Raw genomic sequence first — 25,963 nt, 5'->3', positions numbered from 1 at the left:
TTTACACAAAAATGAAATATCGATGTTAACCAGACAATATTATGTTTTTTTGCATAAATTAATGATTACTTACCAATGGGTTTAGTCAAATAATTAAGACTCCAACTAGAATAGTTCAAAGAAGTCAAACTCCTAAAATTAGTGACCATTCTATTATATCAATTTCTATGGATCAATCGAAGGAACAGCCAATGGATATAGTAAGTTATACTAGGTCTTTTAAAACCTACAAATGCCATAAACTTCAGGAAGAACTGCTTACATGCAATTGGAATAGAAATAGTTCAGATGTTGACTTACTAGCTAATACTTTTGTCACAGATATTAGAAAAATTCTTGACAATATGTGCTCAAGGATTAAAGTTGTGCAAAAACAGAAATATGCCGATAAAAAATGGATAACTCAAGATATAAGGGAGCAAATACAGGAAAGAGATCGATTATATTAAAGGGCTGCCATAGAAAATAACGACAACATTTGGAATGAATATAAAGCTATAAGAAATAACATAGTAAGCAAGATAAGAGTAGAAAAGGATAGATTTTTTGCGAATACCATAGATCTAAATAAAAATAATCAAAAAGAACTCTGGAAAAATCTGAAGACGCTTTTGCCAGGAAAAAACCAAAACATGCTTAATGAAATAAAGTTTGAAAATTAAATCATTACACAGGAGGATGATATTGCACATAGATTTAATAATTATTTCGTGAATAGTATTGATCTTATTCTTGCAGATATTCCACCAGCAGCAAATGGTCAAACATATTTCATTGAACCACCTTCAGTCTAGAATACCTTGACACAATTTAATAAAGTTTCGATGACTAAAATGAAGGAAATACTTAAAAATCTAAAAAACGTTGGTGGTGGGGAGAGTGGCATCTTTAAGCAGGTTCTTTGCGATGTTGCTTATGTTGTGGGTGATCGTCTTTAGGATATTATCAATACATCCTTAAGTACTGGAGTGTTTCCGCAAGCCTGGAAACTCTCTACTGTTGTTCCTGTTCCAAAAGTGCAAAACACTAAATTGTGTAATGAATTTCGGCCAATTAACACCGTACCTATTTATGAGAAGTTCCTTGAAGTATGTGTTAAGGAACAGCTACTCGAACATTGTAATATAAATAAAATAGTTGTGCCTAACAAATCAGGGTTCCGTGAGAATCATTGATGTGAGTCTGTCATTATTAATATAGTTGAATTAATTAAATATAAATTTAGATAAATATAATTAAATATTTGGGAACAATTTTCGATGCCAATCTGAATTTCCATGCTCATGCAGATTATGTAATGAGAAAATTTTCAAAAAAAGTTGGATTTATCACAAGAATTGGAAAAAATTTGTCAATGTACATCAAATTAAAACTTTACAACGCCATTGCTCTTCCTCATTTACAGTTCTGTTCAACATTATTGTTTAACTTGCTACAGTATAGAATTGACCAACTAGAAAGAATTCAAAATAGGGCTATGAGATTGATTCTAAATTGTAATCGTTACACGCCTGTTGTCTCTATGTTGGGTGTTCTAGATATGTTGTCTGTACATCAAAGAATTTTGTATAACGTTTATTTGTTTATTTTTAAATTAAAACATCAGATGCTCCCGGATTATATTTGTAATAAATTAAGAGTTTTTGGAGATATACATAATTATAATACGAGAAATCGTATACACTTCATACTAGTCGACAGATGTAACACAACCCAAATGCATAATTCAGTTCTATACAAAGGTTTAATTCTATTTAACAACTTGCCTGATAACATCAAAAATTCTATTACTTTGAATCAATTCAGAGGGCTCTTGAGAAAATTTATTATGAATAAGTAAAATTGCGTTTGTTATTTTATTATGTTATTTTAATTATTTAGTTTATTAAGTTTTACTGTAGTATGCATTGTTTCCGCTCCAATCGTCATCTTGATTCTGGGTTTATCTGTTGACTGGGTATTTTTGGGCCAACCGGGATACTGGTTACAGCTTCTTGGAACTACCGAAGCATTTCTAAGTGTTACACGGCGGGACAAATGTGTCTGGTCAGCAAGGTCAACCAAGTTCCAGATGTGTGTCATCGGCTGCTTGCAACCGAACCGACTCGAACAACCTGAGTCGACATTATTTTTAATATTATAAGGCAAACAACAATTAACTGAGATTTTAATAAGTGGGGTAAGGAAATAATGTTTAGGTTAAGTAGAGTTTTAATTTATGGTCTACCTCTGACAGGATATTTCTGGAACGGGGATGCTGTTTCTGGATTACCGAGACCATCCATAGACAAACCGGAGTGTCCTGATACAGTTATAGCCAACTTACACTTTTAGCTTATTTTTTATTTATGTTTTTATTGAATGTAGCTTCTTGCTAAATAAAGATATTATTTATTTATTTATTTACCTTAAAACGTGCATAATAAATATATTATTTTAAACTACATTAAATAGTTTATAATGGGAGGCATTTTAAAAATCATTAATTTATGCCAAAATAAATATATTGGGTTAACATCGATCTTCCATTTTTGTATAAATTACTTTTTCCCTACCTTAAAGTGTGATTTTAACTTTAACTTGCCAAAATAGCCAATATTTGTTATTCAAATACTCGATTTATTTATTTATATGTATAGGTATGTATAGGTGATTTAATACTGATGTGTATGAAATAGTTAACTTGTCATATATTATATTTCATTCATTGGTTTAAAGATACCATATATTTCTATCAAACATATCAATATTGAATTAAACTAGTAATATTTGGAAAATAAAAACATATTTATTTGGTATAAGTATTTTAATTATGTTCAATATTGTTGGCATATTTCTTCCAAACAGATGGAACTTATGCTTTAACTAAATATGTACTTACAATAATAAATTATAATTTAGGTTTAAATGTATGTTTTTGTTAAATTAACTATTTTAAAATTAATAAATAAATTCTCAAATTAATTTAAATACGTGTGTTGTTGCGACATAGCAAACATATAATTTGTTGATGGATCTTTATATTTATTTAAATCAAGTATTATTTTTTTCTGTGTACGGTTTATCTTATGATAATAATCCATGGTACATACATGAATACTTGGTACACCCAGAAAGTTCATGAATTTTCCAGGTTATTAAATAATATTTATTATTACCAGTTAATTAATTACCTCGTGTCCATAGGACTATACTGCTGACAGGATAAGTTTTGGAATATTTTATTGTTTATTTTCATTGAAACTTTGTAGTGCTGCTTGGGGTTTTACTTGGGGACAACACCAGACTGTAAAGAAATTTGTTGATGAAATAGTTAAGTTTTCTTGATTTTCTTAATTCGAAATAACACCATTTTTTTTTGGTGTGTGTACAGGGCGGAAATCAGTAAGTGTAAGGACGCGGGGACCATCCACCTCCTACCCTGCTCACTTGACGATTAGCTGCCGTGCTTATGTCTGGTTAAAAATATCCTTAGGATAAAAAATTGGCTGCACAATAACGCCAGTTCGAGTTTTGATCGCACTCTATCACAGATGTTATATTTGATATCGTTTTATACAAGCGCCTTATTCCTACCAGTTCCTGTTTGTTGTAGCACGTTGCTCCAGCTGTAGTACAGTGCAAAACCATCAATGTTTATTTTACTACAATTTACCTCGGCAGACATGTGTCTCAGTCAATAACAACATTTTTGCCCTTCAATCATTAACCAATATATCAATATTCTCTTTATAGTTCGAATCCAAATAAATAATTTGATTTTGAAAATGCCATTTTTTTTACGGTCAATAGCATTTCATTGTGAGTGTTCATGATTACTGATAATATATAAATATGAAAAAGCGATGCAGAAAAAAGTTTACCGTTTTCACTTCTATATCGCTCTCTCAGTTTGAATCATCATAAGATATGATAATAAAGTGAGATTTCTCCTATGTCATTGGAACAACTATACCAGAAAAAAACAATTTGCTGAAGATTCAACAATTTATTACACTTTTTATCTTCATCTTACTAATTTTTAAGATTTTCCTAGATTACATTTTTTTATTTCTACCTAAATCGTTTTAAAATTTAGGATAATTTTCTATGATTTTGCAGTATAAGATTGTAGAAAAGTGAATCGATTTAGTGAAAAAAAAAACATTAATTTTTGCTATACTAAATATATTTTTTTTATTTTGTCAAACTTTCTACAGCATTGTTATCAACCTTAAAACCCTCTATATTTTATCCCCCTATAAACAGAAAAAATAAGCATGTTTCTGTTGATTTAATCAATCTGTATGCTTTATACCCGTCTCCTTTTACGCGCCTTGTTTGTTCTTTGATAAAAATCCAAGGGTCGACGACTACTCCACTAAAGCCCACCACTGATTTTTCTTGAATTTTTTTCCTTATTTTCCGTCTCGCCGGACACGAAAATGCGTGTCACTAAGCCCTGGCCATCTGATAAACTTTGATACATGGGTTTTTCATATCTTTGGACGTTCGAGAATAAATATCCTTTATTCTAAACCTACTAGAGTGGGCGTATATTTTAATGAAGTAAAGGGCGTTACGCCCTTTAGTGCATTTTTATGATTGTTACCTTTTCCATGTTCAATTAAAGCTAGCCGCACTAATTATTTTGGTGTTTACGTGTTGGCGACTTTGTTACGAAGTCATATGGTCGTTGTTTATAGGCATGCGAGGGCTTATAGTCAGTCATTCATCATATACCCAGACAACACAGTATATCCAATAGGTGTCCACAGGATATCTTCTATAGATATCCAATATATACAGGGGAAAAATAGACGGAGATATTTCATTGGGTGATTCCTTGTAAAAAATTATGAGAAAAAGTTTCTATAAACATAGGTCCGGAAATGCACAGTTTTTAAGATACAGGGTGATACATTTTTTTTTTAAATATTAATTTGAGAAAGTGTACAGAAATGGATGGTGGATATTTCCAACATTTGTTGTAGTTGTTGTTGCAATAAAAAACTCCTAAAAATGTTTTTGATTTTTTGTTTTCCAAGGCACCTGTGATTTTTTTACCAAAAATTAATAAACCATTTTTGTCCAGTGGCATGCAATAAAATGGTGTTTATTTTTTTTTGTCGAAAACGAAGAGGAATACGAAAAAAAAAACAGGAGGCAATAAAGTTGTATTTTTAAATGCTTAATCAAACAATAAATATTAAAGTTGAAAAAAAGGCAGTGGCGTACATTTTTTTGCCAATAATATTTGCTAAGATGTCCCCCGGGATGCCCCTAGACCTTTTAATTTTAATCTAATTAGGGCTAAATTAGCCTCTTAATACAACAAGTAATACTGCCAAATTTTAAAAGAATCGAGTAAATTTTTTTTAATATTAATAAAAAAATTATATTTAAAATAAAAATATGACCCTGTATCTTGAAAACTGTATGACCCATGTTTATAAAAACTTTTTCTCATATTTTTTTACAAGGAATCACCCATTGAAATATCTCCGGCTATTTTTCGAACACCCTATATATAGGATATCCAGGATGCATATTTACACATGCTCCTATACGGCGGCACCAGGGTGCTGAAATCTATTAGCTTTTGATGCACACAATTACGCTACAAACGCTCACTGATTTAGGCACCCATTAAGCTATATGCCATAACCCATCTATTAAATTGGTAAAATGCATAAGTTTTTATTGCAATTATTATAGCTTAATAAATAATAGACATATTTGTTATTATTATATATATTTTTTAGATAATTAAACAACCAATATTAATTTATTGCTTGAAAAACAGGAATAGAAATGTCGAAACTGCAATAAACCAAACATGTATTTTTTGACTCCCAACCCAAGAAACAAATAAAACAAAAATTATAAAAAACGTCAATGAATAAGAAACAAATATATATTTTTAAGTACAGATATTACTACTAGTATACTCGTATAGGCACCTATATCTGCGCACAGAACAAAATACGCGAAAATTTGAACTAGTGGTTTGTACCATGGCCTTTAGCATTAGGTTGAATAAGGCTTATGTTTTTGGATAGATTTCGAGATCTTTTCATTCTTTTGTTTTTTGATTCCTCTTTTGAGGGTCTCCCAGATTGAATTCTACGCGATCCGCAACTTAGTGCTCTTTGGCTATCTCTTCTACTAATGGAAGTTGGCTGTACAGGTATTTTCCTCCCACTAGGTCTTTTTTGTTTTGACAACAATGAACAAAAGTCGAAAAATGCTGAAGGCGTTACTAATAGCTCCATCTTTGTATTGAATATGGTTAGCATTTTTCCCATATGCTTGCTGGGATTATTCTTAACCATATTTATGAAAGAGTTTGTAATGTCCTCTAATTTCACAATTTCCTCATTACAGTTTTCATCGACAGAAGACGACTGAATTTCCGTAGAAATCATTCCTTCTTGAAGAAACTATTCATCGGTCTGTTTCTGTAATGTGTGCAAAGTACTCGAGACTTCATTTGTAAAATTGCTGAACTCGTTCATATTCTGAAAAAATTATTCGTCAATTTCTCTACCCTCACTTATTTTTGCTAAGCAAATACGATCTTCAAAAGATAGCATAGAGGAGTTTTTTAAATAGAGTTTCTCATTTAGCTCCACTGCACATAAATATTTACAGACTGCACCTCCTTGGCCTGCAGGACAATCAAACATCTCGATGTCGGAGTGCACTACATATACAAATATATTGTCAGACGAAGTCACGTGAAATGTGGAATTGTTTAATTTATCGACCTGTAAACTCTTTGCTTCGATACAAAATTGTCTATGTAGCAAATCTAGATTCGTTTTACGACTTAGTGCTTAACGACTTAAGGTGATTTTTCATGCATCCGTCATACGATCATACGACGGTACGAAATCGTTTCTATTAGTGGAAATATTAGCTTCTTATTGGTCAGAAAATGATATTATTTTTAAATTTATTTGGTTTTCATGCATCCGATATCCGATCGACGTCAGTACGAAATTATTTGTCATCTGTCACTATTTTTGCCTTATTTACTATCAATGTCAGAATTGGCGTCTATTCTTTTAGCTTGTCTAAATGAGATTCGAGCTTTTCAAAGTGTTTTTGTTTGTATTTGTGCTGGTTGGAATACAATCTGGTTGTGGCCTTACGAATATCAAATTTAGTATTTATCAATACCAAATTCAATAAATTAAGATGGCAGAGAGATATCCAGATCAGTCCGTGGAGGATGAACCAGTACTAGAGGTAAGAAAAGAATCTTTAGATAGATAAGCTCCCAGGATTCCTTAAACCTGCCGCTGTCCCTTACTACAGTGATATATTGTTGCTGTGCATTTTAAAGTTGAGTGACTGAAGACTTGTAATATATACATTTGTGATTTTCGGATGTCATCCAAAGTTATTGAGTACACTGTGGAGGAACTCCTCATTTCATGTGTTCAGGCAAGAACACCGCTGTGGGACTCAAGGTTGGACCTAAAGGAAAGGAGCAAAACGATTAGGGACAATATGTGGCTAGAGATTTATAAGGAGTTTTGGGGAAAATCCAAATTTTTCTCTAGATTTTCTCCAAAAAAAGTGGAGAAATCTAAGAGACACATATGTGCGAATTAAAGGGTAGTATCTTCCAAGTGGGTCAGGAGCAAAAAGGAAGAGAAGGTGGGAATATTTTGATAATATGTCATTCCTCAATGACACATTGAGTTTTCGGCCCACTGTATCAAATGTCACACTACCAAGGGAGTCACCCTCGACTTCAGCTGTTCCATCACCACTGACATCTCCCATTAGTGGTGATGAGGGGAGACATAGGCAAAAGGGTAGTCAAAAGGCTAGTCAAAATGTGGTTGAAGGAGCTATTTTAAAAGCCCTTGAAAAAATCAATGAACCTGTACAGATATCCGCCCCAACAATGCCAGATATTAATCCAATCTGTCAGAGAATATCTGATATGTTGGCATTAATGCCTCAAAAGGAGAGAACTCTTCTTGAAATCAAGCTGCTGCAAGTGGCATATGAGGGCAGCAAAGAATACTTGTAAATTATATTTATTTGTATATGTATTATTTATATTTACAAGATTCCAATTTAGTTTAATTGAATGTATTTTATACGTTAATATTACAATTAAATTAAATTGTAATCATATTTCCTAATTAAACACATTGATTCAGTTTTTCACCTTAGTTTTACTACTTTAAAGAACTACCTATCTGTAATAAAAAAATGTCTAGTGCAATAAACTATATATTTTTAGTGTAGTATTGCTTATAGTAATAACTTAAGTCTATAAGAAAAACAATATAACTTATATTAGTACAAGTATATTGAATATAATATATACCCTCGAGTTTAATGAAAAAGTTTACATTATGTTCATATCAATTAAATTAAAGAACTAAATATAAGCTATATAACTCCAGAATAAGGCAATGTAGACCATCTTCTCAATAAATGCAAGAACACCTACTGAAACAATTTACAAAATGTGAGATTTACTTAATTTAAAAAAATCAAAATGGTTGAATAAGTCAATCTTATATATAAAATAAAAAATAACTTTAAAAAAAATATTTTATAAGGCTCATAAAGAACCTAAGATTAAATGAAACCAAAAAAATATCTATATACTATATTAAATGATTAACATACATAATAGTTTTTATAAGGGAAATGTACATTTAGAATATTAAATGTAGAACCAAATAAATTTAATATAAACAACTAAATAATGTTCTCCATATAGGTACAAACTGATAATATTAGAAATGGATTACAGTCTTTATTAAGATTAAGATGAAAAAGTTACTAAAAGTAATTAGGCCTTCATTCCAGTTATTTTGTAACTGTTAAGCTATTTATTCCATTGGAAAGTGACTGCTCCATCTTCCATAAAATATTTTTTTAATCTGTTCCTCATATTTTCTGCTGCTCTGCCATACATATTAGTGCTTGTCCTGTTTACAGGCAGGAGGTTTAGCCTAGGTTCACGTCTCCAGTCTCCTTCAATAATATTTCCTTTTTCATCTTCCCTATCAATAATTGTGGCACTACAATACTGCTTTTCTTTATTTTGCTCATTATCAATTATGAAATTGTGTAAGCAAATTGTAGCTATCACTATGGCAATTATGGTTGGTTTACTAGATATAATAACATTTCTATATATTCTCCAACGAGCAGCTAGTATCCCAAATGCGTTTTCAATCACTCTGCGCCCTCTAGAAAGCCTAACAAACTATTTTAGTTATTTTTCAAATCTAATAGTAAAATAAATTGGTTCTACCTGTAATTAAAAATTCTTTTATCTTGTGGCAAAAATTTTCCAGGATATGGACGCATAATATAAGTGGATAGGGAAAAAGCTTCATCAGCAACGATATAATAATTTAAAGGATCTTTATTATCTATCAAAATAGAGGGTTCTGGAACATTAAGTGCGTTTTCTAAAAGCCTTTTTCCCATGTTGGAGTTTTTAAAAATCCCTCCATCACTGTGTCTCCCTTCACTGCCAATGTCAACCATTATGAATTTATATTTAGCATCACATAATGCTAAGAGAACAATGCTATGAGATCCTTTATAATTATAAAATGTTGATCCTGAATTTGGTGGAGCCTGTAAGTATTTAAAAGACATATAACTTTAATATCATTTATTACTGTTAAGGGAAATACAATACCTACTTGAATTACAACATGTTTCCCATCAACTGCTCCAATGCAATGAGGTAATTGCCACCTTTCTGCAAAATTACCAGCAATATTTAGCCAGGTTTGTTCATTTGGAATACAGAGCACTTTGTCACTTAATAAATCCCACAAAACATTGCAAGTTTCAAGTATAATACTTGATACTGTACTTTGAGCAATTCTAAATGCATATGAAAGAGAGACCATACTATCGCCACTAGCAAGGTACCTGTAAATAAAATAGTACAATTTAAGTTTTCCTTAAATGTATATTAGAAGTATTTACACAGTGAATGCATAAAGAATAAGTTGTATAGAAAATTAAATAATGTAGCAATTAATAAAATTTATATTCAATACTTGTATATAATAGGTCTGTCAATTTTTAAGAACCTTTTAATGAAAATATTTACTTAATAATAAAAAAGTCATCTTATACATGCCTTAATGTAACTGCAAGTCGTTCACCACTAGATATTGGCTCTCTTACACAATAGAGTTTTGTTAATTTAGGTCCCACAATTTAATAGAGTATTACAAGTCTCACATGTCATTCTCAAATAATTAAAATATCTTTCTGTGTCTCATTTCATTAAGTAATTGATGGTAGATACCTTGTTCCTTTCGTTTCCTGAAAATATCTCTGATCCAATCGTTTTGGGGTATATTTTCTAGAATCCTTTTTGGTATGCAATAAAAAAAGAGATAAAAGCAATACATTTTTTCGGCGTCGCTGCGTCTCTATAGCCAAAATCCTTTCATTTTGTACCTAATAATGTAATAATTATTTGTGGTCCATAGTAACATTTTTTTTCTACCTTTCTATAACGATCCATATTATATTATCCTACTGATTTATGAAAAAAAACACCAACAAAAAATCCTTTGAAAAATAATAAAAACTAGAAGAAATTTACCAATTTTATAATATATAACGACAACCAACAAAAAACGTAAACAAAATGTCATGTCATAGTTGTCAAATAAGTCCGATATCGTATAAAAAGTTAAATTTATTTCAACTTCATCCGATGACGGAAGATTTCTTAAAATTTTCGTATGGAAGATGGTGCGAAAATTGTCTAACCAATCAGAGTTCCGTCGGATCATCGGACCATCGTATGACGGATGCATGAAAAATAACCATTAAGCGTCTAACGTAGTGTTTTTCCAGTTGGTTTAATACAAAATCAATAGTAGCCACAGTATTAAACGATTTGCTTCGCTGTAGAACGTTATGTTTGAAAATTCTTATCGACACTTATTATTTGTATTATGCCCACGAGTGAAATACGATGATCTGTAGCATATACACAATTCGGTTCTTCGGCCCCAGAATTGTGTAAGATGTTCTTGTAATAGCGGATATTTCAAAATAATGTCATGTGATAAAAACGATGTCTTTTATCAGTTCCTCACAAGCAGTAATATCTTTTTCAAAAATGATTTGGCGGAACATTAACATAATCGCCGCTGCATATTTGCATATTTGCAATATTATGAGTGGTATCCCAAAGCCACCGCCACATTGCCTGACACACGTGAAAAGAACATAATAATAATTTTGAAGAGGGAAATTCTTTACTTAAAGCGTTACGTTCGGCAATACTATCGTCTGTCATAATTACAAACGGACTTTTATCGAAAAAACCACATCGTCCAATAGCTTCTTTTAATTCCACAAAAGCCTTGGTGTAGCATTCTTCATTTTGAGAAGTATGAATAACACAGCCCAGGGGAATGGCGCCAACTTTACTTGCTCCAAACATAAATGTAATATTTGAGCCTGTCTGATCACAAGAACCTGTTGTGCCGATAAATACGATTTCATTGCTAAAGGTTTCATTATGCGCACGTTTCATAAGAGGTGTTAGTATACATACTATAAGAGGATCTTCTTTCATTGCAATGTAAACATTGTTTTCCAAATAACATTTTTGCTTGCTTTTAATAATATCTATCATACTTTTGCTAGTACGACCTCCAAAGTTTTCGGACCTAAAATTACAATTTAAAAAATATTTGCTGGTTGTATTAAATTATAATTTTACCTCCACATAGTATAGATGATAGATACTTCTATCTATAGGATTTTATGGCCATCGGCTAATAGTTTTAAAACATCATCTTCTTCTGATATTGTGGCTAATAGTAAAGTAAAGTTTCATGGTATATTTTTGTAGCTGCTGGAGTGAGTCCTTGATTAAAATATTCTATAAATGCTGCTTTCACGTCATCACTTATTCTCAAAAAACTGTAAGCCTGGGCAACATGGTCATGGTGTGATACTCTCTAAAATTAGAAAAAAAACTAAAAGTATGCATTAATGGGAATAATTATATAGGAATGTTATTACTTGGTGTTCTATTTAAATTAAGCAAGTTATTGCATTAGTACATAGTATAGATATGGTTTAAAAAAGAAAATGCACGATGAATAATATTGAACATTAGAATTTGATACTACATTTTCACAAAATATAAATATTTCAAAAACAGATTTGGGTGAGGTAAATCTATATAAAATTTTATTTTTGATCACAGAAACTGAAAATAGAACAATATACAGAGTGTTCCATTTAAAAAATATAAAGTTTAAACAAATGTAAGTTTAATTAACACAGCCAGTTTACGATGCTTTTTTGTTTTTTTACATGAAATTCTGATAGCTCAGATGAAACCCTACAACTTTTTTGTTTGAAGTTTTTTACTATCTCTTCAAATAAAGCCGATAGTGGAGGTGGCGAATTATAAAGGATCACCCTGTACCTGTTAAACCCTATACTGTATTTATTGTTTATTTTAAGACTTACAATAAATTAAGGCTACAGGTAGGTATCAAAATATAATGAATAACCCTGTCCATATCTACATTGCTTACTTTTATTGATGTATTTGATACTATCCGGTCAGTACGTGTTTCTATCGAGTATTTCTTTATCCAGTTTCTGCATTCACTCTCATAGTCATCAGAAAATTTTGTTTTTACTTCCACAGTATATTTATCTTCATTTATCACGTTGCTCAACAGAATCTTACATACTGGGTCAATACGCTTTAAAACGGACTTAATAGTTTCAGCATATTCCTCTTCCCTTGTGATGTGTAAGTAACAACAAACACGTGTACTTCGCATTGACAATAATTATACTATATAAATATAACAGACAAAAACACGAGGTTTTGCGTTTAAATAACAATAAACACGTGTACTTCGCAATGACAATAACTATACTAACATAACAGACAAACACACGCGACATGTACGCATGGGTGCTTAAATCAGTGAGCGTTTGTAGCGTAATTGTGTGCATCAAAGGCTAATAGCACAGATGTAAAGAGCTTCGCACGGAGCATATGGAAAAGCACATGGAATAGCTCCGTGCGGAGCTATTTACATCTGTGCTAATAGATTTCAGCACCCTGGTGCCGCCGTATAGGAGCATGTGTAAATATGCATCCAGGATAGCCAATAAATATCGTCTAGATATCCAAATGTTTGCCTATATCCAGGATATAGGGAATATCCTCTAGATATATGTAGATATTACATCTAATATACAGTAGATATCTATTTATATCTCAAAGATCTCAAGGATATATCTTAGGACATAATCGGAATATCTAATAGCCATATCAAATGGTATATCTAATTGATATAATTAATTATACCATTATTGATTACAGTATTACCATTCGGAATATTAAATTTTTAAATTCAGCAATATTGATTTCTTTTCTGCTACCAGTGCCAAATTGTGATCTTAAAGATCACAACTTAAAAATTCTCACTTCTGGGGATACCAACAAAAAAATATCCAAAAAAAAATTCAAAATCTTTTTTTGAATGTATATTAGCTTTAAATTTAATTTAAGGATAAGTATGTACATTTATCTATAAAAATATTTTCCCAAAAACTTGGCTAAAAACGGACTTCAAATACTGAACGTATAATATCAGCAGGTTTTAAATGAACCTGACATCAAGTGAATTTTCATCACTTCCCTCTGGGCTCTTCTTCCTGAATAAAAAGAATAGAATATAATAATAGTGAAAAGTGCATCAGAAAAACTAAAAAGCATAAACATATTTAAACTTACTGATTAGTAGTTTTCAGCCTTGCTGAGGCATGTCTCATCCAGTTTTTTATCGCTTGGATAACGTCTTCTTCAATACCCTTATAGTGAGGACTCTGTATTGCGGCTTCTGTACAATTATTACAATATATAACCTATAGAAAAATATAGCACATTTTTTTTATCATTTTTTTATGCAATCTGATAAAATTAGCAAAGAAAACATTTTCTTACCTTTTTTACCCTCCCAATTATAAAGGCTAGCAACTGCATTAGTCAAAAGCTTTCTTAAAATATTTTTAGTAATTGCCCCAACTTCGTGACCCCCAATGCTGGCAAGATAAGAGATCTGAAACCAAGCAATAACCAATAAGACTATTAAATAAAAATTAATGTAAACTAACATTAATTAGTCTTAGGGCCACATCCAATAAATAAATATTCTACATTGAGCTTTTAGTACCTACTTTAAATGTAAATTATGGCTGATTTCATATCAAAATGGTAATAACTTCCAGGTGTCATGTCCAACAACTTAGTATTTCTTGGAGTCTTTAGGAGAGTTGTGTAGTCTTTCGGAAGATCAGCTTTTGGTATATATTTACTCAGTAGTTTCAATAAATCTGATACTGCACTTCTTTTAATTTTATGCTTTGTGGCCCAAGATCCTAACTCTTTTTCTAATGAATTTAGTGTTTGCTCAATTTTTTTCTTAACTTGCTCGTCTGCATTGCCATGAATTGGCACATTTTCTGCATTTAGGACAATTTCAGGGTCAATTTTAAACTCAGTATCTGAACTTAATTGTTGTTTTATATTAAATTCAGGCTCCGAGTCAATAATTTTATCTATGTTAATGTCATAAAAATCATCATTTTTTGCACGGTCGATATTTTCTCTCTGTTCTTGATTATTTGGTTCAACAGAATTGATACTAGTATGCGTAAATGCCTTGCAGATATGTCTAAAAGAGACTTTATTTTTCAGGAAGACATTATTCTGTAATAAAGAAAGATTTTTAAAGAAGTAAGTACCTTTAACTATATTACTCTACATTGTTTTAATTAATGATTTTAAGATTTGTGCATTGAGTTTTATTAGTATTCTAAATAAACACCCCTACTGTACTACCCTACAGTGCAATTCTAGGTTCTTATTTATATGTAATAGAGATTTCATCAATTATTTTGTGACATTTAAGTGATTGAAAATTAGGCAATAAGAGCTGGCAAAAAATATAATTTTTTTTCAAGAACTTTAAAAGATGGTGTGCCTGGGTTTTTTATGTCCTGATTTGATTTAGGCATAACAAACATATCAAAATGTACATAAATAACAACAATTATTTAAATCATAAAAAATCAGCACATATTTACATTGAAAATTGAAATAACTGAAATAAAAACTGAAAATAAGGTACATCCAAAGTTTGGCAAATTGGTGAAAGTCATAAGTGCATATGACATCCAGAGTGGATGTTGTCTTATTTCACCTAGCCAATTGGGATGGTATCTTTTAAAATTTACACAATATATACCAAACATACCAACCTTTAACAAATTAGACAAAACCTGACGTAGAACGCAGTATTTGCTTACCATTCAAAATATTTTTAAAATAACTTCCCAGGCAAAGAATTCTTTCCACACTATATATATTTTTAGGTTTTATTAGAGTTAATGCCTTTTTTCGACTGTATATCGAGAAACCAAAGAGAATATATGGAAAGATTAATGAATGAAAGAAATTATTTTAACCTTTTACCATAAATAGATACAAAATAGATGGGGAAATGAAAATAATCCTTTAAAAAGCATATAATATAAGTTACGTTCTATCACAGATGTAAGAACACAATTCGCACAGCGTATATTTTTCTATGGTTTTATGTTTATGTCAATAAACAGGCCACGTTTCTTCCTACATCATAACCAAACACCACATACAAAAAATACGTCATATAGCACAAACTTTATATAAAAAGATACATGCCTGGATAAATATTAAATTCAGTAATTACACCCACAGCACGATGAATTAAGGTTATAAATTAATAAATATGTTTCTCGTTCTCGCACGTAAGCAGTCGTGACTCGCCATGCCAAACAAAATAAAAAGAATTTTTTTGATAATTTCGCCGTTTCGCCTTTAGTCCCTCTTTTCCTCCATCGGTGAACTATATAGGGGACAGAGACAACAAACACAGTTGTTTGCCGGACTAACTGACATTGACAGTGACACTTAACATACAGATTTGTTATCGTGAGCTACGTATTATCCAAAATAATGGCAACACCGCTTGGTTGCGGCTTGCAGGCGGCGGAATTTTTGGTTTTTATCACCGGTATGAAAGTTGAATGTGGCGGGGCGGAATAGTTTGCCACCCAAGATGGCCGATTGATTCTAATTTTTGATTTTGACGTACATCAAACATGACAATAGTGACATTTTTTAACTGTCGTATTTGATGACCGTTTATTTTCAGTTTCTTTTGGATGGAAAACAAGCCAAGCCTCGTGGTTTTTTTCCAATGTAAAGTTTTTTAAGTAATTTTATAGCTTTTTTTAGTTTTCTTAAGTAATGGGTTAATAAAATATTTCACAATCGTGCCAACATCCAATCATCGTGCAACTACATAGTGCAGGAGACAGGTAAATTTTAATTATGACATAGGTACCTAAGTGTTTTCTCATAATGTTAAGGTGCATTTTGGATGTATTATCATTTTCCAGGGTATAATTATAGATTCAATCCTATTTTGGACATATCAATGTCAGTATTCTCAATTTAAATTTTTTTTTACAATTCAGTTTTAATTCTTGGTCCTCCACGGGGAAAATGTCTAGTATTTCCTTTTCATTGTCTTCATCTAGATTAAAATATTCGTGCAAATATCCTTTATGCAGTAGTTTGTATATTAGTAATTGCCCAGAAAGTCACAGAAATCATAGATTCTTTAAATTTCCATTGAATTCATCCTTACAAAAATCTTGGAGGGAGATCTGTCATGTTAGTCCAACTAAAAGTGTCACCAATTATCGAGTTTGCTCCAATCACTTTTCTGGTTCTGATTTTAATAACCCAAATAATCCTGTGCGACTTAGATGGGATGCTGTACCACATAAGATTGAAATGCAAAGTGATCATAATTATTCAAAGGTCCCTAATGAAAAAAAAGTCCTATTTGCAACACAGTCCCAAAGTGTGTCTCAAGATGTATTCATTGATGTTGCTCAGATTGACAGAGAACATCTTTACTCCGTTAGTAAAGAAGATCTAAGTTCATTTCAAGAGCAAAAATCCTTAAAAATCATGGTTCCAAATCTTTCCGGTTCTAATTTACCAAACATCTCTTTAGACACTGTGAATCTGGATAATACTCCCATATCGTCCAGCTCTGATTTCTCCAGTTTGAAAACTAAGAGAGACCATAGTGACAAATACTCTTTTCTTCTTGAGAAAAAGAGGGGCATTCTTGCCAAGGCAGGACTGTCTAAGGATAATCTTACAAATGAGCAAGAAATTATGTATAATGTACATAAGTCTGTGATGTGTAAGTTATCTAAGCTTAAGTTTCTTCTCAAGAATGAAAGAGCTCATGTTGCATCTCTAAAATCACTATATAATGATGGTAGGTTTCAGTTTATTGAGGAAAATCTTAATGAGGTAACAAAGGACTTTATAAACTGCCAAATTTTAAATGCAAACCGTCCTCCTTCTGGTCGTAGATGGTCTTTTAAGGATAAAGCTTTTTCCCTCTCCATCTTTAAACGTAGTCCCAGACTGTACAAGTATTTAAGACATTTTTTTCAATTACCATCACCTCGTACTCTTCAATCGATACTTTCTAATATTCCCTTTGAATGTGGACACATTAAGCCTATTCTTGAACATCTTAAGTTGCAGGCAGAGTCTATGAGTGACCTAGACCGCTGCTGTGCTCTCATGTTTGATGAAATTTCCTTAACTTCTGGGCTTTTTTATGAAAAATCTAAGCAAAGAATCTCTGGTTTTGAGGATTTGGGTGAGCTTGGCAGGACCCGTAATCTGGCAAATCATGCTTTGGTTTTTATGGTAAGGGGCCTAAGAAAACCTTACAAGATGCCTGTTTCTTATTTTTTTACTAAGGACACTATTAAAACTGAGGCTTTAAAAAAACTTATACTATCTTGTATAAAAGATTTACAATCAATTGGTTTGAAAGTCTGCACAACCATTTGTGATCAGGGTAGCACAAATATTGCGGCCTTAAGGGAATTAACTATAGAATATTCTGATGATAAGCCAACTCCCTACCATTTTGTTGTAAATGGACAGTGCATCACTACCATTTTTGATGTACCACATTTATTAAAAAATACAAGAAATTCACTCATAAAAAATAGGATTGAATTTGAAGAAGGGAAATTTGCCACTATGGACTATATCCATCGAGCATTTGAGTTAGATAATACCATGAGAACATATAAATGTCTTCCCAAGCTGAAGCAACATCATTTCAATTTTAAGGACAGTTTTTTAGTTATGAAAGTTAGTGTAGCTGCTCGTCAATTGAGTCAGTCAATGGCAGCAGCAATTGAAACTTTTTGTTCTGTTGGTGCTTTAACATCAGAAGCAATTTATACTGCTGAATTTTGTCATATGATTGACAATCTTTTTGACTCACTCAATAGCTCGCAGTTTAAAAACAGTAGTGGCAAAAAGTACCTTTGTGCATTGTCAGCTGATTCTCCTCATTGGGAATTTTGGTCAGCCATGTTGCTTAAAATTAGGAATTGGAAAATTATTGATAAGGAAAAGGGGAAAGAGAGTAATAAACATAAATTTGTAAAGGGCTGGCAAACTACAATAAGGGCAGTAATGCTTCTATGGGAAAACTTAAGTAAGATGGGTCTAAAATATCTCAATTTAAGGAACCTAAATCAAGACCCAATTGAAAACTTGTTTGGACAAATTAGGCAACATGGTATATGCAATTTAAATCCAACCTGTTTACAATTTGTTGGAGCTTTAAAAACATTGGTCATAAATAACTTAAGTTCACCTATTTCAAAAAACTCTAATTGTGAAGATGACTTTTGTCAATCTCTGGGTAACTTTGGGGATTTTCTACAAAAGTATTCTGAAAGTTCTTGTGCTGATAATTCTATGTACCCAGTGTCTAATTGCAATAATCAGCCATGTATCTTTGAAGATCCAGATATTGCCAATGAGGAGGAAATTTTGTTAGAGAATAATTATGCTACTGCATATGTGGCTGGTTATATACTGAAAAAGTTGGATCTAGACAATTGTGCCACTTGTTATAAAAATTTATATTCACCTGAAGTAGAAACACATCACCTATTTGTTCAGTTTAAGGAAAATGATGACACATCCAGATTGACATATCCTTCTCAAAAACTGATTTCCCTAGTTGACTTAATGCACCTTAAGTTATACAAATTTTTGGATAACCATGGTCATTTAGTCAATTTAGAGAAAAAGTTTTGGTTGGTTTATAAACATTTTTTTAAGGACTTCTCTTTTTGTGACCAGCATGACATTGTTAAACAAGTTGTCCAAGGTAACACTTCCTTAATAATTTATAAATATTTAAAGGATAAAAATCAAAAGCCAACTTCACAACCACAATTTTTAAGTGTTGGCCATTCTAAAAAACAGAAAAAGTTTCAACAATCTAAAATGCCTTCAAAAAAACAAAAATCTTAAATATTGTCATGATACACTATCAGAATCGTAAATGCTTTGCTTTTTATAGTACTATTTTATTTATTGAATGATTAATTAAAATCATAATATTTGCTTAAAACTAAATTATAGACTAATATAAAACCCTTTAAAGTATTATTTAGAACCTTAATTGTGATCATAACTACTGTGATAATAAATACTTACTAATAATAAAGACTTTCATATTTTGGATCATTAGGATGAAATACTAATTAGGATAATTAATTAACCCGATTAGAATATAAGGATATAATATTGTATACAGAACATACTGCCTTAATCTGTTTTATTATATTTCATGTTCCATACTTACTGGAAACAACCCCACTGACTTTTGACATCTATACCCGATTGTGACTAACCAAAATCAAGCTTAAGGTATTTGGCAACAATGGAAACCTTTGAAGTTGCATTTAGACATTTTTATTTTATTTATTTTTTTTGTTAGAATTTATATTTTGTTTTTATTGATTTGTGGTAAAAAAAAAGAAAAATAAAAAAAAACATATTATGGTATTTATATCATGCTGTACATAGTTATATCATGTCACGGATTAAGTTAAGTTTTTTATTACAGTTTATATTTTGTTTTTATTTGCTTATACTCAAAAAATTAAAAAAACATGCATATTAACTTGTACATATGAATTTGTGTTATATCTAGTCATTATTAATTAATTTATTCATAATAAGAAGCCAGATTTATTTGAAGAAATAGGTACAGTTTCTGTTGTTATAAGAGTTTATATTTTGTTTTCCATAATATGTGGATATATATTATTTTGTTACAATTGTATAGATGGTTAAAATATATATATATATGTTTAATTTTTTATTTAGGTATGTTTGTTATATTATACATGTTTCTTATAATGTTTTAAACACTTAAGGAGACAAAAAAAAAAGCAGGTACTTTTTTCTGAAAATCCAAAAATTATTAGGATATTCAGGTAAAACATACTTTATACCTGCAACAATTCAATTTTTTACATAATAGGTCTTATTAATACAGTACTTACAGTTTACTGTATTTAATTTATAATTTATTATAACTATTTTTATGCATTTTAAAACCCTTTGTTAAATTTATTTTAATCCATCTTAAAATAAAATATTTAAAAGACAATTTAGCTTTTTTTTTAATTTGAAATTTGCTCCCATATAGTGCCAATTTATAATTCTTGGTAAGTATCTATATCTAAAAATCTTAAATGTCCTAAATAAACAATATCTTGAGAATTAAATTTTAATCAAATAGTATTTTAGTTGATGTGTTAATTCTTGAATAAAGTGATGAGGGATGGATGTCTGATGAACAATATTTATTTTTTTCCAACTTAAATTTAAAAAAAACACTTTTTAATTAAAAATGGATATTAAATTTAATATTTTTTTTTTTTTTTTAAATGGGTATAATTTTAATAAAATGTGGGTATTTTAAAATTGTTTTTAATAAAATATCCACATTGAAACAAACTGATAAACGTATTGATAATTTTAAAATAAAATTCTATTTAAATATATCTCTCATCACTCATCAGTTAACGCATCAACTTCTGTAATTCTGCAAATTACTTTAAATGTAAATATCGCCCAATAAATCATGCTTAAATTTCCCGCCATATGCCACCCAAGATGGTCGCCCCCGTCTATGTCAACAACGTCAATATAGCTGTCAACAGAATTTCTGTCTGTTTATTAGGCAACACGCATTTCTCTATATTTGTGTTCTGTGGTTTTTATTTTTTGAACCGGGAGTCAGCAGACCTTACTTTGCTGTGTTACTGCACGTTGCATTAATGATTTTTCAGCGTTATTTTCGTATTTTTTTCACTATGGCTGTTTATACCCCTTCCGAAAGAGTTCAACTAATTAAATGGTTTTATGGAGGCAATTCGGCAGTACAATGTAGAGATTTGTTATCAGTGATATTTGAGAATAGACCGATTCCTTGTGCAAAAACGGTTTTAAATGTGATTACAAATTTTGAGACATCTTTTTGTCTTCAAGATTATAAAAAATGCCACACAAAACGTCAAGAAACACCTGTTGAAGTGGTCCAGGATATAGAACGGCGGGAAGAAATGGTTTGCAGTACCCTAGAACTTGATTCGACACGGTCCACTAGAAGTGTTGGAGAGGAACTGAGAATGAGCAAGAAAGTTGCTCGTATCTGGAAAAAATATGGGTACAAATGTTTCAAGTATTCAAAAACTCAGGAAATATTTCCTAAAGACCAGTGGCAAAGAATGGAATTTTGTGAAACCATGATGGAAAAGGCAAATGAAAACGAATATTTTTTTTTTAAATATTTTGTTTTCTGATGAATCTTCTTTTCCATTACATGGCAAACACAATCCTTCCATTGTTCGTTATTGGTCTTAGGAAAACGAGCACAAAAGTTTTGAGTTTCGTACCCAGTATCCTCAGAAATTGAATGTTTGAGCAGGTATTTTGGGCGACAATGTTATAGGGCAATTTTTTATTAATGGCACTTTAAACGCCCAAAAGTACCTTGAGCTGCTGCAAAACCAAGTTCTTCCTGCCATTCAAATCCTACCTGATGTAGACCTGGGATCGGTTTATTTTCAGCAAGATGGCTGTCCTGCTCATAACGCGGCTAGGGTAAAAGATTTTTTAACAAATACTTTTCCTAACCGCCTTATTAGTGGGACTAGCGATATTAATGGCCTCCTAGAAATTCAGATTCGTCTCCAAATGACTTTTATTTGTGGGGTTACCTTAAGCAGACCATTTACACGCATGAATTTAGTAAGCCAACAAATTTAGAGGAGTTGCGAAATAAAATTGTCGAAGGTGCCAATTCCATTTTACCTGAAACTCTTTTGGAGGTGCGAAATAGCTTTTACGATAGGTTAAGTTTTTGTTTAGCGAAAGAAGGCGGTTTATTTGGGCCTTTTATTTAAAAAATGATATGTTGTTAAGTTTGTTTATTAGAGTTTTATTTCTGATTTTTTATTATATTTTTATCAGAGTTGATATTTTATTTTTTATTAGAATAACGCTTTAATTTTCATTATGCAAAACACAGCATATTAAACATTTTAAGATTACAATTCTATGCGGGTTTTACACATTGTCATGTCTGTAAAACCCTCATTAGAATAAATATTTTAAAAATGCCTGGATTTTCGCGTAATATTCTAGGACATTTTGTCGCCAAACCAGAAAGATCCCACAAAGGTCAGATGTTTACTAATCCCCACAGAAAACAGACCAAGGAAAGAAGACAAACCTCTAAATAAAGTTTTGCGGAACAAAACGCCACAAAAACGGTGGATGCGATTCGAAATAGCAAAGATGTAAAAATGTATACCGGCCCCTTCACCAAATATGGAAAAATGAACATTAAAAATCTGCTGAAATAATAATAGACAATATTAATTAATTTCCCTATAATATTTCAATCAATATTCAGGTAACCTGAAGAAATATTATTACATTTCTTTTAGAATTCCAGTTTACCTCCGAACATCAATTGAAATATTATAGAAAAATTAATTTTTGTTGCCTATTATTATTTCAATCAACGATCTGAAAAAGACATTATTAAAAACATAAATAAAATTCAAATATAGAGCTAACAAAATATTTATTAAAACAAGTAAAAATCTTAAAATCAATAAGTACTACATAATAATAAGCATTTACACGGTATTATATTTTAAATTTAAAAATATGGAGATGAATTTTCGACTTATCATTTCTTGGCGACCTTTTGTAAGTAATGTCTATTTTGCATTATGTCTATGCCAAATACATAACATACTACCAAATAACATACATGCAGAAAAAAATAGTTGTCTCTGATACATGTACGTTTCTGTGATTTCACGAATAATAATTTATTATTGGTGAAGATAGATATAATAATATACATAATTTTATAATGAACTTGTAAGTATGACTATTAAGTAAAATCTGTATTGTTCTGACGAATTCATAATGAGTTACTTATTATATTGGGTATTACGTCACTTATAGCAAAAATCAATTTAGAAATTTTTATCTCACACGCTCACTTCTTTTTCTTCTTCTTTTCAATTGTTGAGCGTGTGAGATAAAAATTTCTAAATTGATTTTTGCTATAAGTGACGTAATACCCAATATAATAAGTAACTCAGTATGACTATTAATATGTTTTAAGAGGTTTTTAAAATCTGTGGAATTGACATATTTTTCGGCAATACCTATTCTCTCTTTGTAAGATTTAATTTTTTTTCCATTGCATATATTTCACTCCTCCAAGATGTTAATTTGGTATATAATTTTTTGGCCTTTGGTGTCAACTCAATGGAACGATGAACATTTAAACTTTTTAATGAAAACCTTCTTTTTTCAAGATCTAAAAACATATTTTTTAAATATTCTAATAATGCATTTGTTTAAAGGAATATCAATAAAATTGGCATTAAAAAAAACGAATAAGAACTAGTGAGGAGAAAAAAATAAATAAATATAATAATAATAATAAATGAATTATATAAAATAGATATAATAAATACATATGTAAGTATACTCACGTTTCTTAGCAGATTCCTTTTTCCTTGAGGCATTAGGTACAATTTGTAATGGTACTTTTTCAATATCTATTTGATTTTTGAAATTTTCTATTATAGCAATTATTTCCATATAAGATGAGGTATTTTCGATAATATCTTTTTGATTTAAAGCATATGAGGGTTTCTCATCAGCTATTTCCATAGGTACCTCTAAGATATTTTCTACTACATTAGTTTGGCTGATAGGTTCTAAAAGATTAGTAACTTTAGACCATATGGACCCATCGACGGAACCTTTAAAAAAAATTATTATATATTTTTAGATACATATGAAGCTCTAATAATATTTTGGTGGGAAGTGCTAAAAAAAACTTTTGGGAAAAGGCAATAAGCAGTACTTGTTATTTTAACAAATGTTAAGTAAAATGAAAATGTTTTAATTAAAATATAAACAAAATCAAAATCTAATTGAAACATAATTAAGTATCAAAATGCATTAATTTAAAAGCATGGTCGACGCTTCTCAACGTTAATTTTAAAAATAAATATTTCAATAATTATAACATTAATTCGTTAAATGTCATCATTAGTTAATAATCATTATGTAAAACATAGTATTATGAAAATGTAAATACGTTAATTATTCTGCTAGTTTTTGTACAATTTTATTAGTATTCTGTAGTTAAAGTTGATTCGTAGGGTTTCTTTAGGGTTCTACTTACGTTTGGTTTATTATTTTCATCTATATTGTTTAGTTTTTAAGTAGTTCATCTTGTTCGAGAGCCCCATTTTGGCCCCAATTTAGGTTATTTAGGTTATATTATTGTAAATCCCTGTAGTTCTAATTTTCTAGATCTTGTATACTTGCTTGCTTTGACTGTCAGTATTCTCCTAAAATTATTGGTCTCTTTGGGCAAAAACAAAGAAGATAATTCTAAATATTTCGAAACTGTTCCATCGGGTTTTAAAAAGGACGCGCTTCGTGACAATTCATTCAGTTTTAATTTTTTAGTCAGTTTTTACCTTGGAAACAATTAAACGACAGTCAAGGCGAGTTAGGTTAGTGCTTTTGACGTTGACAATAAAAGTGTTTTATCCTTAGGATTTATCCTTAGAACCGACCATGCTTCGTTGAAATGGCTGTTTCAGTTTAAAAACCCGGAAGGACAAATAGCAAGGTGGCTTCAACGATTACAAGAGTATGACTTTACAATAGAACATAGGAAAGGCGCATATCACCAAAATGCCGATGCTTTATCGAGAAGACTCTGTATTGAAACATGTCAACATTGTTTTAAAAAGGAATCAAAACAGCATCCAGAGATATTTACTTGTAATCGTATTGGCCTTTACAGTTCTAAAGAGTGGGATATAGCTAGTTTAATCCAAGATCAGTGTGATGACCCAGTATTTGGTCTTATTTACGAACTGAAATCTAAATATTTCGAAACTGTTCCATCGGGTTTTAAAAAGGACGCGCTTCGTGACAATTCATTCAGTTTTAATTGTTTAGTCAGTTTTTACCTTGGAAACAATTAAACGATAGTCAAGGCTAGTTAGGTTAGTGCTTTTGACGTTGACAATAAAAGTGTGTTGCCGAATTTCGCTACAATATATTTAAGCCATTTCATATATAAGGAGCGACAAAAAATATGCAGAAAATATCAAAAATGTATATAAATATATTATATTCTGAATTTTGAAGAAATCTTACCTTTTACATAATATATTATATGCCATTTATTATATGTCCTTTATTGCTTAATAATAGCTCAGCATAAGTTGTATAAGCACCATACCCTAAAAAATAAATATTGCTTTAAATATAAAGTTGCTTCCCAGATGATATAAATTAATGTAAATAATTTTTACTCTCAGAAAATCAAGATGTTAAAATTAATTTATTTTTATAAATAAGATCTACATATATAAAAAATCTTGCAAAAAAATG

At 30.6% G+C, this 25,963-nt stretch overlaps 1 protein-coding gene and 1 long non-coding RNA gene across 4 annotated transcripts; both read right to left on the bottom strand.

Annotated features, from left to right (window-relative positions):
* Positions 1-8,743: 8,743 nt before the first annotated feature.
* On the bottom strand, positions 8,744-9,905 carry LOC126742416 (uncharacterized). The gene is made up of 3 exons (XM_050449071.1): positions 9,675-9,905; positions 9,275-9,606; positions 8,744-9,218 (listed from the first exon to the last, which is right to left on the bottom strand). The coding sequence occupies exons 1-3, from the start codon at positions 9,885-9,887 to the stop codon at positions 8,843-8,845; spliced, it is 921 nt and encodes a 306-aa protein (XP_050305028.1). The 5' UTR covers positions 9,888-9,905; the 3' UTR covers positions 8,744-8,842.
* Positions 9,906-13,563: 3,658 nt separating this feature from the next.
* LOC126742450 (uncharacterized) lies at positions 13,564-14,898 on the bottom strand. Of its 3 annotated transcripts, XR_007662570.1 has the most exons (5): positions 14,791-14,898; positions 14,224-14,720; positions 13,991-14,105; positions 13,781-13,911; positions 13,564-13,701 (listed from the first exon to the last, which is right to left on the bottom strand). It is a non-coding gene; the product is annotated as an uncharacterized LOC126742450 (long non-coding RNA). The 3 variants fall into 3 exon arrangements; XR_007662571.1 differs by lacking the exon at positions 14,791-14,898 and having other exon boundaries at positions 14,161-14,743; XR_007662569.1 differs by lacking the exon at positions 14,791-14,898 and having other exon boundaries at positions 14,224-14,743.
* Positions 14,899-25,963: the final 11,065 nt, after the last annotated feature.

This window comes from Anthonomus grandis, chromosome 1 (assembly GCF_022605725.1).
Source record: "Anthonomus grandis grandis chromosome 1, icAntGran1.3, whole genome shotgun sequence".
Lineage (NCBI taxonomy): Eukaryota > Metazoa > Arthropoda > Insecta > Coleoptera > Curculionidae > Anthonomus > Anthonomus grandis.
The sequence above is the reverse complement of the archived record's forward strand: the minus strand, read 5'-3'. Positions and strand labels throughout refer to the sequence as shown.